This window comes from Callorhinchus milii, unplaced genomic scaffold (assembly GCF_018977255.1).
Source record: "Callorhinchus milii isolate IMCB2004 unplaced genomic scaffold, IMCB_Cmil_1.0 Scaffold10, whole genome shotgun sequence".
NCBI lineage: Eukaryota > Metazoa > Chordata > Chondrichthyes > Chimaeriformes > Callorhinchidae > Callorhinchus > Callorhinchus milii.
The window spans coordinates 12899346-12914122 of record NW_024704751.1 but is presented as its reverse complement, the minus strand read 5'-3'; the positions used below and the strand labels follow the sequence as shown (position 1 = coordinate 12914122).

Genomic DNA, 14777 nt, shown 5'->3' with positions numbered 1-14777 from the left:
CGCTATATCAGATGCAAGGATGATTCTTATTATTTAACAAAAATCTTCACAGGTGAACAACATTTTGTCAAAGGGGGTGACATCGGAACATTTAAAGATCATTTATGTAGCTGCTAGGGTTAAAGTATACACAGCACTGGGCAAAAGAAAGAAAATATGGGTCAAACTCATCTATATAATAATAATTTGGTCACTCAATCCACGACTGTTTGTGGGACAGACGCTGTTGTGCACAATCGGCTGCCGCGCTTCACCCACAAAATACACAGTCAATTCACTTTACAGTGTATCCTGTGAAGCGCTTTGAGACGTCTCGAAGATGTGATAAGGCGCTGTGTCAAATACAAGTATTATTATTATTATATACAGTTTGTGCAACGCTGGTTGGTTCCTGAGTCAGCTCCTGCTGCTTTTTTTTACTCTGTTGTCTTTTGAACGAACTGACAGGGAAATGCAAATAAAACATTATAAAGTACTGTATTTATTTAGCAGCCTTTGCCCCCTCCCCCCCCCCCCACACACACACACAGAGGAACGCAGTCAATGACGCCTGATCAAAAGAGAAACAAGAAGGAAGTGCATAATTTGGCTGCTGACGTCAGGTTGGGGTGTTTTCGTGTTGTTTTGGGTCAGTTTGGGTGTCGGGTTCTGTGAGGGTATTTAATTTGGGGCCGGGATTATGTGCCGAGAAAGTTGGAAGCAATCTGTAAGCAGGTGAGTGTCTCCAGGAGAGGGATACACGGGGTTGGATACAGCCAATTCCTGCAGGAAGATAGATACGTTATACGCTTATCATTACAGTGTCGTGCAATGCAGGGACTTTAAACGAGCTCTCACACACCCACACACACCCACACACACCCACACACACCCACACACACACACACACACAGGGGAAAATTGCTCATTTTTATATTTTATGGGCTTCTGACAGTCTGAGAAATTATTTCACGATGGTTGAAGTGTCACAAGGAGCAAATCCGGCTCCAAAGTTTTATTTGGGTACTTATACGTTTAATTTATTTATGCGTTTATGTATGCATGTATTTATTTATTTATGATGACAGTTTAGAATCTTCAAATTGCCTTCACCTATTTATTTCTCTGGCAATCGTGCAACTAACTAACTCACTCATTGACTAACTCCAGAGCAATGTCTGTGCATTGTTTTAGAATTCAGACATCGTATGGAGGATCAATTTTTTTTTTTGGCGAGGCTGAATGTGGATTTGCAAGTTGCGTGGGCACAGAGTGTGTTCACTTGGTTGTCTGCTGACGTGTTCCAGGTGAATGAATTCCTGCAATAGGATAGAGTTTCTGCCTGAGAGGTTGCTTTGTTGAGTTGACTCTGATAATGGAGTCATCTCATCTGTCACCTCAGCCTTCAGTCACTTGTTGCTAATTTATGGTTCTGTGTGGCAGGAGTTGTATATATAACATTAATAATAATAATCCTTGCATTTGACATAGCATCTTATAACTTCAAGACGTCTCAAAGCGCTTCACAGAATGTACTGTAAAGTGAATTGACTGTATATTTTGTGGGTGAAAGAGCAGAATAAGAGAGATATGATAATCTTTGCAGGGAGTTAGAATCTCGAGTTAGGCACTGCCACACATAGACTTACTTCAATTTAATTCCCCCAGAGGCTCTTTCATGTGAGATATGGGGGCTGGCGGGGGGCTGGCGGAGGTGACAAGTAGGGTCTCCTCAGAGCTCCAAGGTGATATGTTTGGCAATGGAATGTCGGAATCGAGCCCACCCAGTCCAGTCCCTGAGCAGGTGGGTCCACAGTATTCCAGGGTACTGCTGGTGGCAGCACAGCCCAGTCCAGCTTAGCAGCAGGACCTGGAAGGACAGACCAGCCACTCAGCTCCTGTTAATCCTGCAAGTTGAAGCCCTGACGGGTTTGTCCAGCCGGGGCCGTGGCCGGGGCCGGGGCCGGCTGGACAAGCAGCGGGGAAGCCTGGCGCTGCCCGGCGCAGAACCGGCGGCGATTGCTGTGCCGCCCCGTCCCACTGGGGGCTACGACCGGCCTCATTTGTGCCGGTATTTGTGAAGCGCTCTGCGACGTCCCGAAGGCGCGATGAGGTGCCGCATCCAATGCAAGGATTATTACTATTGCTATTATTATTATTATTATTATTACTATGACTATTATTATTAATGCAAATGCCACAAAATATAACAGTCCGTTCACTTTTGCCGCGTGTCCGGGGGGAGCGCTTTGAGACGTCTGGAAGACGGGATAAGGCGCTGCGTCAAATGCAAGGATTATTATTATTAATATTATTACTAATTATTAACCACATATCTCCCCCTCCCCCCCCCCACCCCCTGAGCACTGAGATAGCTCCGCCCCTGTGTACCAATGGGGGGGGCGGGGCCGCGGCAGATCTCGCGAGATCTTGCCGGCGGCGCGGTGTCACGTGTCCCCACACAGTGACGGTTGGTGAGGAAAGATGGCGGCCGTTTGGGCTGTGAGGCGGCGGCTGCCCCTGGCCGTCACGGCGGCATGTCAGCGGCTACTGCTGGCCCCGGCGGTGAGTGGGGCCTCAGGGAGGGAGGGGAGAGGGGGGGAGAGAGAGAGTGAGGGGGGAGGGGGAGAGAGAGTGAGAGAGGGGGAGAGAGAGTGAGGGGGCAGAGGGGAGAGAGGGGGGAGCGAGTGAGAGAGGGGGAGAGCGAGTGAGGGGGCAGAGGGGAGAGAGGGGGGAGCGAGAGAGGGAGGGGAGAGGGGGAGCGAGGGAGGGGGGAGGGGGAGCGAGTGAGGGGGGGGGGGAGCGAGTGAGGGGGAGAGGGGAGAGAGGGGGGGGAGCGAGTGAGGGGGGAGAGAAGGGGAGGGGGGAGAGAGGGGGAGAGAAGGGGAGAGAAGGGGAGGGGAGAGTGAGAAGGGGGGAGAGTGAGAGTGAGGGGGGGAGAGAAGTGGAGAGAGAGAGGGAGGGGGTGGAGGGGAGAAAGAGTGTGGGGGTGGGCGGGAGAGAAGGGGAGGGGGGAGAGAGAGTGAGGGGGGAGAGGGGGAGAGGGAGTGGGGGTGGGCGGGAGAGAAGGGGAGGGGGAGAGAGAGTGAGGGGGGAGAGAAGGGGAGAGGGAGTGAGGGGTGGGCGGGAGAGAAGGGGAGGGGGAGAGAGAGTGAGGGGGGAGAGAAGGGGAGAGGGAGTGAGGGGTGGGCGGGAGAGAAGGGGAGAGGGGGGGAACCTTATCACATCTTCGAGACGTCTCAAAGCAATTCGCAGAATATGCTGTCAAGTGAATTGACTGTGCGTGTTTTGTGGGCGAAACTTATTGTCCAATAGAATCTCCAAACGGGGTCACTTTTTTTAAGAAAGCCCCCACTGGAATTCACTGCATATTAGGTTTTTAAACCCAACTACGTGTCCCGCGTTAGGCACAAAGCGAATGCGTGTCAGTTAAGCGCAAGCGACGTGCCGCCGTCAATGGCTTTGTTGACAAAAGCCGCGCGTGAAAACTAACGAGTTTTGGGGTAATCGCTGCAAATTTGAATTGAGCGTGAAATATTTGACAACGGCCAGCTGATCCCGTTACAACTGCAGTGTTGCTGCGTATATCTTTAATTCACGCTGAACAGAATTAGATACCCCGTTTCTTGTTAACAGTTAAGAGGAACACACGCACGCACGCTCGCACGCACACAGACACACACACACGCTCACACGCGCACAACCTGCAGACGAGGGGTCATTTTTCGTTCTTGTTGTCTGACACGGTGTTCATACATGTCGAAGGTTGATCGGTCGTGAACTCTCAGGAGGTCATGGTGCCTTTGCCAAACACATTAGAGGATTGGAGCTTTATAATCTTTGCCCAGTGAGCCCACTCCAGGTAAAAGGGCATTGTTGCTTAACAAATGCTAGAAACCATGGCTAAGTTTGTTATGTGTGGTTCAGAACAAACCTGGGTTCCACAACGCTTCTTTTGATGAAGGTTTTCTGGCGTATAAATACTGGGGTCACTGTTTTCACCGTTTCCGGTACACATCTTTGTTTCCTGTCGATTTGAAATATGATGCGCTCAGAGATAGGTTATCCATTTTAAATAGAATTGATTGTCCATCATTATAATAATATTACTTGCATTTGATAGAGCACCTTATGGTGTCTTTGAGACATCACAAAGCGCTTCACAGAATATGCTGTAAAAGTATACCGGAAAAGCGATCCACCAATCGACTAATAACCGGGTTCCTAATTACTGCTAGGTAACCAGACGTGTGGAGTAAAGAAACTTTTCCCAATGTTTCGCCCTGCCCAGCAATCAAACTCAGGTCCTCTCGCTTGCAAGGCATGTGCTCTAACTGAGCTACAGGACTCCAGACACCATTAGTGGTTGAGTTTTTATAATCTACAGTGCATTCTCATAATGCACTTCAGTATATGGCCGGTTTGGATATTAGACCGTAAGTTTTTGGCACAATCGGAAAGTGCCAACCTAACAATTGTTGCAGCTTTCCCCCCAATCTCTTTCCCTCAGCAGCCATTGTCAGGCCAGTTTCCTGCGCAAGTACAGTGGGGTTCAGTGATGTCAGTAGGAATCCCCCTCCCCAACAGAGTCTTATATTCTCTTTAATGACATTTTCAAACCTTTTGAAGTTTTATTATTATTACGCTTTTTTCTCTGCTTGTTATGTAGGCTGGAATGGCAACAAAATCTCTTCCTGAACGAGTGAAAATTGTTGAGGTTGGACCGCGAGATGGATTGCAAAATGAGAAGGTAAATCACAATTTACCCAAATATCTGTGTGTCTTGACTTTTCATTTGTGATCTCAGTTATTGAATTTTTTTCAGACTATTTGATCGCTTGGGTTGAGGTTGAACTTTACCCTGACCTTGTCCCACATTCCCCCAGTGGACTTTCTAACCACAGTGACCAGTTTCAAAAAAAATTGCAAAGAATGTACAGCCTGAAAACTAGGCATTCGGCCAAACTCGGTGCCTGTGTTTATACTCCACATGAGTCTTCACCCATTACTTACTCCCTCCCATTACTTTCTATTCCCCTCTCCCTCATGTGAAGTGCTAACTTCCTCTTGAATTCATCGACATTATCTGATTCAACCATCGCTTCAGGCAGCGATTTCCTTATAATAAATAATCAAATAATAATCCTTGGCAAAGACTTACGTTTTTGAATAATGCCACGTGATTTTTCATGTCCATCTCAACAGGCAGCCGAGACCTTGGTTTAACAAACGTGCTACCAACCTGACAACGTAGCACTACAACAACAACTTGCATTTATATAATGCTCTTTACACTAATGGAAGAATTCAATCAGCCCAACGTAGCTGTAGCCCAAGTAGCTTCAAAATATGGTGTTGATGTTGGCTGATTGTTTAAAAACATTTTATTTAATATTTGTTTTGAAAGTTAGAACCATAGTTTGTGCCTATTTATTCCAAGATCTCCTGAACCAGGATTATTTATTGTATTATTCACTGAAATGGGTGTAATCTAACGACTAAAGATACCTTTTTCACTTCACAGATCATTGTTCCAACTGAAGTGAAAATTCGGTTAATTAACCTCCTTTCTCAGACCGGATTGTCTGTGGTTGAAGCAACAAGCTTTGTGTCTCCAAAATGGGTGCCTCAGGTAAGATACTAGTGGTTAGAAATCTGAAGGCTAAGCATTGAAAGACGTCGCAAGTCTGATCAGGCACAATGGGCCAAATGGCCTCCTTCTGTACAGTAATATTCTAAGATAGGAATGAAAATAAAGGCAGAGGAGATTGTTTTCCCTGCCTTAAATCTGTTTCTTTGGCTTTTGTTTTTCCTGTCCTGACACTCGTAGTAATGTTCCTTGCATTTGGTATAATGCCTTGCAAAGGGCTTCACAGGAATTGGTTGCTTTTGTGTGGGATTGATTGTTGGCTGGCTGAATGGTACAATTTCTCTGTTCTCTTTTTCCCCTGCAGATGGCTGATCAGGTGGAAGTCATGCAAGGAATCAAGATGCATCCAAATGTCAGCTACCCAGTGCTGACTCCAAATCTCAGAGGGTTTCAGGCAGCAGTAAGTGCTTATCTCACATCTGTGATCTCCCACTTCCAGAATAGATAGATAACAATATTAGGATGTCAATCCCGCCTAAAGACCTTCCTTTTCGATCGTGTTTACAGTCACCTCCCCCTTCCCTCTCCACCTGATCTCGGTGTCAGCCTCCCCCACTGTCGAGCGCTCCGGGACGCTACCCCGCGTGAAAGTCGCTGTACAAATGCAAGTTGTTGTGTGTATGGATGGAGAACAACTAATTTGTCTAAATAAAAAAACTTTGACACATCCGCCCAATATAAAAGGTGATATGTAAATGTGAATATATTAAATTTCAAATGTATTCTATTCTGTCATGAGAAGTCTTAACTTTTTTTTAATTTCACAGATCAAAGCAGGCGCAAAAGAGGTGGCCATCTTTGGCGCTGCCTCAGAGATGTTCAGCAAAAAAAACATTAACTGCTCCATTGCTGAAAGCTTGCAGCGGTTCGAAGAGGTCACGAAGGCAGCAAAAGATGCCGATATTCCAGTCCGAGGGTATTTACAAAGATTACATTTTCATTTCCCTTAATCACCGCATATTTACAGTTAAAAAAAGTTTCAAGATATGTGAAATTAAATATATTTCATATAGATCATAATAGATGTTCTTTTTACAGGTTTATCAAATTGAGTTCATTACATTTTAATTTCATATTTTTTCAGGTATGTGTCCTGTGTGCTTGGCTGCCCTTATGAAGGGATGGTTTCCCCTGACAAGGTTGCAGAGGTAAGTAATGTTGTGTTTTATTTAGTCTTTAACTCACAACAACTCCCCTAGATAATGTTGGTAATTCACTTTCCGGCTGTTTGTGGTACATTGCTAATAATATTAATAATAATAATACTTGTATTTGCTATCCACAAATTATCTGCCATATCCGCACTTTTAGACATTCTCCTGACATGAAAGGCACTATAACAAGTACAAGGAATATTATTTGAATGGCAATGTAATGTTACTATGGGGTCCCTTTCAAGCCAACAGTGCAAGTGGGTTTAAGAGGTGACTGGCTTCACTTTGCTTGCACAATATATATATATTTTTATTAAAACAAAAGATTTTTGGTTCTTTCCTGTGCTGATAATTCTTATGCTCGTTTGTAATGCAGTGAATCTTAAAATGGAGTGCATATTCGGGAAAACTGTACAAAATTCTTATTAAAGACCGCTGTCTACCTGCAGTTAATGGGAGTTTTTTTTTGCTTTGTGCAGGTGGCCAAGAAACTTTATACCATGGGTTGCTATGAGATATCGCTGGGAGATACAATCGGTGTAGGAACCCCAGGCAGCATGCGAGAAATGCTGATTGCTGTCCTCAGAGAAGTCCCAGTCAGTGCACTGGCTGTCCACTGCCATGATACATATGGCCAGGCACTAGCCAATATCTTTGTAGCTTTGCAGGCAAGTTTGTTTATTTAAAACTTAGCTTTATAGTGAAGATAATTAACTGAATTATTCATTGTGAAGAAGTGCATCAGTAAAATTGCCTTAAAAAATGAATCAAATACCTGACGAGTACTATATAACTTGCAGATTTACACACTATTTTCTATTTATCTACCTACCACACATCCACTGACATCCATCAGCAAATTATAGTGATCTGTTTCAGCACTGACCTGTGTCTCTCTTCACATATCTCCAGGTGACTGCTACAAAAGCAGCATTAGCAAAAGCGCCTGAGTATTTTGATTGACATCGTGACATTTCATTTCATATTTATACCCAGAGTGAAATAAGACTACAATGAATGTCAGTGCCATCAAACAGCACAGCCTTAGATATGTGTGAGTTATGTCCTTTTACCATTTTTTCCAGATGGGAATCAGTACAGTCGATTCCTCAGTGGCTGGCCTGGGAGGTTGTCCTTATGCAGAAGGAGCATCTGGGAATGTAGCAACCGAGGACGTAGTGTACATGTTAAACGGGTTGGGAATTCACACAGTAAGTATGCCCGCTCGATAGACTGCTTTTAATATATACTTCATATAATAGAGCTCTTATTATGCAGTAGATGGGGAGTAAAATCTCAAAACAGGGCACAATCGCTGGTCAGCGCTTCACGCCGTCACTGATCACTTGATTGGTGACGTGTGCAGATATGGTTGTCTTCCCACGCTAAAACAATGGCCAACTTCTAGGTCATCAGATCCTGGCAATGCCACTTTCTATGCAATGCGGCCAGGCATATAAATACAAGCGCAACAGAGGAACTGATGTCAGCAGCAACCTGAAGACTTGATGATAACAGGTGTCCTTAATTGAAATTAAACACTACTGTATGTATCCCCTTGAGTTAACCTTGTGTGATTAGATCTTAGGGCAATTCAGTAAAATGTTCTTGGTCTTATATTTACAGGGAGTGGACCTGCAGAAGGTATTGGATGCTGGTGCGTATATTTCCCAGGCCTTAAACAGAAGAACCTGTTCTAAAGTTGCTCAGGCTTCTTGCAAGTTGTGATAACGAATGCACAGTATATTGCTGTTGTGTCCAGAGCACAGCCTGACAATGTAGACAATGACTTTTGTGCAAACTTGTCAACTTCATCACCACAGCCTTCTCTCGCACTTATAAACCACTTAGTGGATATCTCTTACANTTTTTGCTCAGTCACAGGTTATCTTTTCCTAAATCTACATTTAATCTGCCTGATGGAATGTATTCATCCCAAATGCATATTAAGTGGCAGGTGAGTTGATCACAATGACGTTGAAAATACAACTTGCATTTATATACCGCACTTCCTGCTGGGTAGAGTCCACAATGGTTGTCTCCTGGAGAAGAAAGCTGGTTATGGGAAGGACGAACGAAAATAATCTTTATTTGTGTAAATTAAAATAACTAATTATTTCAATTGTGTAATTTTGTCTTATTTTAAAAGTACTAAAGGCAAAAAAAAACACTACCTGCATATCATGCTATGTAATAAATCAATATTTTATATTTAACGTACATTGCAACTGTAAAAGCTGACAATTTTATGTGCAGTATATTTCTATTTGTATGTGAATTATCTGCGTTATTTTAAATTGGGGATAGAATTTCTGGATTAAAATCTGTGGTGTTTATATTTATTATGACAGGAGAAATCCCCAAATAAAAATTTTATCTAATGCCCACCCTCATTTTGTGAAGTTGTTTTCTCCATTCTCGGGCCATTACAACACTTGCTGTTTGAGCGATTAGGCAATGTATGTGGTCAGGGCTCTATCAATAAAGCGCAAGCAACAACTTGCATTTATATACCACCCTTCGGGGATTAGTGGCTGAAGGCACGGCCACCGATGGTGGAGCGGATAAATCTGCGCACTTGCGATTTTTTTTCAAACCTCTCTAAAGAAATGACACTGCTCATAACAGTCCTTGCATTTGACGTTCCTCCTCATCGCGTCCTTGAGACGCCTCAAAGCGCTTCACGGAATATGCTGTCGAGTATGGCGACTGTGCATTTTGTGGGTAAAACGCGGCAGCCAATTGAGCGCGGCGCTGTCTGAACGAACAGTCGTGGATTGAGTGACCAAAAATCTCTTGAGAATTTCATATGTAGTGATTTCCAGGTGCTGATACAAGGATTTATTATCATCATCATCATCTGGAGTCCTGTAGCTCAATGGTTAGAGCACTCGCTTTGCAAGTGAGAGACCTGAGTTCAATCCCAGTCAGGTCAGGGCGAAACCTTGGGCAAGTTTCCTTACTCCACACAGAGCCTAATAATAATCCCTCCAAAACCAAAAACAATAATAAATTGGTCATTTTCAATCCACGACTGTTTGTGGGACATTGCTGTGCGCAATTGGCTGCCGCGTTCGCCCACAAATATAGTCAATTCACTTTACAGTGTGTTCTGCGAAGCGCTTTGGGACGTCCTCCCGACGTGAAAAGTGCTATATCAAATGCGAGGATTATTATTATTATTATCATCATCATCAACAGCTGCAGCATTGGGATGGGATTTAAACCACGTGACAAAGATGGCGGAGGGGGGAGGTTCCAATGGTGACGCCGGGCCCTTGTCACGTGACGAGGGCCGCGCTCGGTGATTGGCCGTCAGCTGCCGTTCCCAGCAGACCGAGCGGGACAAGATGGCGGGTCACGGCCATGGACACGGCCACTGCGAGGCCGAGGCGGACCACGACCCCGCCGAGAGGGGCATCGAGTTCGGGCTCTACAGGAAGATCGACCACCAGCGGCTGCAGTGTCTGAACGAGGCGCGGGAGGGCTCCGGGCGGCTGGTCTTCAAGCCCTGGGAGGAGAGACAGGACAGGAGCCAGGTACCCCCCCCCCCACACAGGTACCCCCCCCCCCCCACACAGTACCCCCCCCACACACAGGTACCCCCCCCCCACACAGGTACCCCCCCCCACACACAGGTACCCCCCCCACACACAGGTACCCCCCCCACACAGGTACCCCCCCCCCACACAGGTACCCCCCCCACACACAGGTACCCCCCCCACACAGGTACCCCCCCCCACACAGGTACCCCCCCCACAGGTACCCCCCCCCATAGGTACCCCCCCCACACACACACACACACACACAGGTACCCCCCCCCCACACAGGTACCCCCCCCCACAGGTACCCCCCCCACAGGTACCCCCCCCACACACACACACACACACACAGGTACCCCCCCCCACACAGGTACCCCCCCCACACACAGGTACCCCCCCCACAGGTACCCCCCCCCACACACACACACACACACACAGGTACCCCCCCCCCAAAGGTACCCCCCCCACACACACACACCCACAGGTACCTGCCCCCCCCCCCCCCCCACACACACACACACACAGGTACCTGCCCCCCCCCCCCCCACACAGGTACCCCCCCCCACACAGGTACCCCCCCCACACAGGTACCCCCCCCCCACACACACACACACAGGCACCCCCCCCCCAAAGGTACCCCCCCCACACACACACACCCTCAGGTACCTGCCCCCCCCCACACACACAAAGGCCCTGAGCAACACATACACACACAGGCCCTGGGGAACACACACACACAGGCACTGGGCAACACACATATATACACACAGGCCATTGGTAACACAGGCTCAGCATAGCCCTGGGTCTCTGCTGGCATCAATTTTGGTTATTATTGTCATCAACTTTGGCCACGTCACCCATAAAATACACAGTCGATTCACTTTACCGTATATAACGTGACGCGTTTTTTGAGACGTCTCGGAGACGCGCTAAGGTGCTGTATCAGACGTAAGGATTATTATTATTATAGAACTGTTATCAAACGAAGAGACATTTTTGATTGTCTAATTTATGTTTTTCTTTGTCCCGTTGCAGTTTGTAGAAAGCGATGACGATGAGGAACTGCTATTTAATATTCCGTAAGTTGCACAAAAAGATTACATCTCACCACTGAACATGCACGCACAGTGCAACGGGCAGTTTAAAGTCCTGCAAAATTCACATTGTTAAAAAGATGCAAAATAACCAGTGTGTGATTATGATAGCAGGTGCTGTAATGTTCTATCAGTGGTACTTACTAATGTGTGTAGATGCCTTTGGCTCCCACAGAGGAATAATGGAACAGCTCTACTGTAAAGTTAACCACAACACAACAAGCCCTGTGTTTATTGTCAGCACCTGAACCTGTTGCACATCACGTACCCTTGAGCTGCTGCAGTATACAAGTTATAATCCTTCTCTGTTTCAGTTTCACAGGGCATGTGAAGCTCAAGGGAATAATCCTAATGGGAGAAGATGATAACACTCATCCATCAGAAATGAGACTGTAAGTGTCCTCCATCGGTGATTTTTTTTAAGCTGAATAACAAGCATGGAAATGGCTGTTGGAAAACACTCAGTTCTTTATTCAGGAAGTTTTATATACGCTGGGAGAAACTAAATGGCTCAGTTCTGGCAGAGATTGATTATATCCTCCGATTGTGAACCACCTGATAACTTTTTATCTCTGACTGCTTTACACTTTCCTCCCTCTCCACAACATTACACACCTCCATCATTACGTCACTCCCAATACAGTCAAAACCCTCCATGCCTTTGCCACCTCCAGGCTTGACTTTTCAACACCCTCCTCCTTCTATAATCACTTGAATATAATCACTTGAATGATAAATGTGTGTTAACTGTTTCTTTTCTCTTTATGATTAGGTATAAGAATATCCCACATATGTCATTTGATGACACGGGCAGAGAACCTGACCAAGTGTTTCAGCTGAACCGGGATGTCACAGGGGAGCTGGAATACACCACAAAGTATGTCCATTTCTGCTTTAAGCAAACAATTAAATCCCTGGGTTAATTCTAGAGTAGGAATTGTAGGTATCTAATGTTAACATTTCGCCCACAAAACATACAGTCAAACTTTGCAGTATATTCTGTGAAGCGCTTTGAGATGTCTAGAAGACGTATTGGTAGTTTGGTAGTGGACAAAAGGAAAAAGAGCAATTTTTTTTTCTCAATTCGCACAAAGATCCAGAATTATACTGATGATTTTTTGGAGTATGTGGCAAGAGGAAAATCAGTTAGGGTTCCCAGTTCCTGATAACTACCAAACAATCACTGATGAAGTTGGTTTTAAACAAGACACAATGTGCTTCAGTTACATGGGCCCTGTTATTTGAATAATTTGTTGACGCCTGTCTTGGATCAATTTCTGATACTAATTACAGGATATACCCTGGAATAACCCTTCACTCGCCCAGAATGTCTGTTAAGAGTGATGCATTAAACTCCTTAGAATGTTCTGTTGTGTCCCAATTCCTAACTTGCATTACATTCGATATTTATTTGAAACTTTTTTACAATGCTTGGAAATGTTTAACTTTTACTCTGCTCTTCCAGGATTGCCCGTTTCTGTAATGTGCACCATCTTTCCATTCACATCTCAAAGAATTTTGGAGCAGAGATTTCGAAAATCTATTACATTGGATTGAGAGGGGAATGGTCAGAGGTAAGTAAATCTGCAAGCATGTTACTAACACTGTTTGTATAGCTCCTTTCACGATCGGGAGGACGTCCCAAGGCGCTCAAACCTAACACAATAAACCCACGGAAACCTTGTTTTCTTCTGAATAATGAAACCTTTTACACTCAGTGTCTCATTAAGGCCAAATGTAGTTTAATCCTCACTAATATCAACCAACTCAGCACAAACCATTAACCTAACCTGGGATCTTCCTAGTTTGGCACCTCACTATTTTAAACACTGTCATTTTCTTGAATTACATAGTCTAGTTGGACTTTTATCAACTGGGCTATAGACAGAGGTAAACTTTATTTTACCCCTTTTTTTTTCTTTGGTTATTTTTAAAAAAGTATTTATTCATCTTCATTATTTCGTCAGAAGGAATGGAAAAGCAACTGTGTGTCTATGTGTGAAGGATAACTTGTTTATTTGTGTCTGACAGGCCCACAGGCATGAAGTAACGCTCTGCACATATGAAGCTTCTGCCAATCCAACAGACCACAAAATGGATCGCATTACCTCCCAGACACACTTCATTTCATAAGGCCTGGCAGCTGATGCTGTAGCCTACAGTACAAGGAGAGACTGCGCTCCTAGAGAGAAAGTACGGATGGACAGTAAATTTTCATTGAGGTGCAATGGTACATTATAATATTTAGCTCCTTCTCAAATACAAAGCCATGAATAGAGCCACGGAGAAGAGTTCAAAAACTCTTGGTCTTCAATGATCTTACTAGAACTGTTTATCCTGTTTATCCTGTGTAAGCTGTTCAGTTATGTTTTTTCCCCTTTTCCATCCAAACTGATTCTCCCCTACACCATTGCTCATCAGCTGAGAGTACTGTGCTCAGGGTGACCTTGTGTTTAGATAATTAAGAATAGATTGACCTGACTGGCTGACTTTAGTATTTAATTAACTTGTACACAGAGGTGAGGGTTAGGTTGAGAATCAAAACCACAATTTCCTGCTGGATAAAAGATCTGTGGTTATCAAAACCTCACTGGGGAGGGGTTTTCATTTTTTTCTATATAAGAAACAAATGGAATTGAAGAACTGTAATATGATGCTTTCAATGAATGAGTTTTGTATGAAAGTGGATTAGCTCTGATGGTTATTGTGACCCAGATCATCCTAGTCTTCTATGTAAAGAGTGGAAACAGTGGAAATAGAGAAGGGAATGAAATAGAAGTTTAAAAATATATTTTACAGAAGAAGGAGCTAACCGGATATGTCTCTGACATCAAGGCTGATAGTTTTGGTCTCAGCTGCTGAAACTTGCTGTGTGAGTGTGTGGGTAGGAACCAAACACACAGCATCATCCAGTGTGACAAATCTTAAGTATAACACTGCCAATGCATTCAGATGTCCTTTGAGCCCAATGAATGGCTGTACAGTATAGAATTGGTGTTGGGATATGAACTTATTATTCTAACTCAACTCTGATGTGTACTTTGCTGGAATTTTGTGTTTGAAGTGTCCTTTCCATTATATTTTCTGGATTTTGAATTTGCCAAGATGATTGTGGAGAGTGTAACCATGGATTTGGGAAAAGAAGAAAAAAAATAAAATATGGCTGACATTAGATTACTATTGTCTGGACCTCTGATATTTTTCAAGATAATGCAAATAATGAAGTGAATCTGCTGGTAAGGATTCTGATAACAAAATATGTTCTCAAAAAGTGTCATTACGATTGCAAAAATAAGCAATTCACGATACGTTTGACATTTAGTATGAAACCGAGTACAGTATAAAGGAAAGAGAATAG

At 44.5% G+C, this 14777-nt stretch overlaps 2 protein-coding genes across 3 annotated transcripts; both read left to right on the top strand.

Moving 5' to 3' along the window:
- Positions 1-592: 592 nt before the first annotated feature.
- Positions 593-9168, top strand: hmgcl (3-hydroxy-3-methylglutaryl-CoA lyase). 2 transcript variants are annotated; one of them, XM_007908761.2, is made up of 9 exons: positions 593-714; positions 4649-4729; positions 5504-5611; positions 5934-6029; positions 6397-6545; positions 6714-6777; positions 7263-7451; positions 7869-7994; positions 8410-9168. In XM_007908761.2, exons 2-9 carry the CDS (start codon positions 4655-4657, stop codon positions 8509-8511), a joined length of 909 nt encoding a protein of 302 aa, XP_007906952.1. In that variant the 5' UTR covers positions 593-714; positions 4649-4654; the 3' UTR covers positions 8512-9168. The 2 variants fall into 2 exon arrangements, with proteins under 2 accessions (XP_007906952.1, XP_007906951.1); XM_007908760.2 differs by lacking the exon at positions 593-714 and adding an exon at positions 2412-2544.
- A 949-nt stretch (positions 9169-10117) lies between these two features.
- Positions 10118-14596, top strand: pithd1 (PITH (C-terminal proteasome-interacting domain of thioredoxin-like) domain containing 1). The gene is made up of 6 exons (XM_042338638.1): positions 10118-10322; positions 11361-11404; positions 11734-11811; positions 12192-12296; positions 12885-12993; positions 13451-14596. The coding sequence occupies exons 1-6, from the start codon at positions 10134-10136 to the stop codon at positions 13550-13552; spliced, it is 627 nt and encodes a 208-aa protein (XP_042194572.1). The 5' UTR covers positions 10118-10133; the 3' UTR covers positions 13553-14596.
- The last annotated feature ends 181 nt before the right edge of the window (positions 14597-14777 follow it).

Excerpts from the sequence above, each read along its gene's own strand:
- hmgcl (XM_007908760.2), top strand. The coding sequence starts at position 2,464 with ATGGCGGCCGTTTGGGCTGTGAGGCGGCGGCTGCCCCTGGCCGTCACG. Across the intron at positions 5,612-5,933 it reads CTCCAAAATGGGTGCCTCAG|ATGGCTGATCAGGTGGAAGT; the intron begins GTAAGATACTAG and ends TTTCCCCTGCAG. Across the intron at positions 6,778-7,262 it reads CCCCTGACAAGGTTGCAGAG|GTGGCCAAGAAACTTTATAC; the intron begins GTAAGTAATGTT and ends TGCTTTGTGCAG.
- pithd1 (XM_042338638.1), top strand. The coding sequence starts at position 10,134 with ATGGCGGGTCACGGCCATGGACACGGCCACTGCGAGGCCGAGGCGGAC. Across the intron at positions 11,405-11,733 it reads GAACTGCTATTTAATATTCC|TTTCACAGGGCATGTGAAGC; the intron begins GTAAGTTGCACA and ends TCTCTGTTTCAG. Across the intron at positions 12,994-13,450 it reads TGAGAGGGGAATGGTCAGAG|GCCCACAGGCATGAAGTAAC; the intron begins GTAAGTAAATCT and ends TGTGTCTGACAG.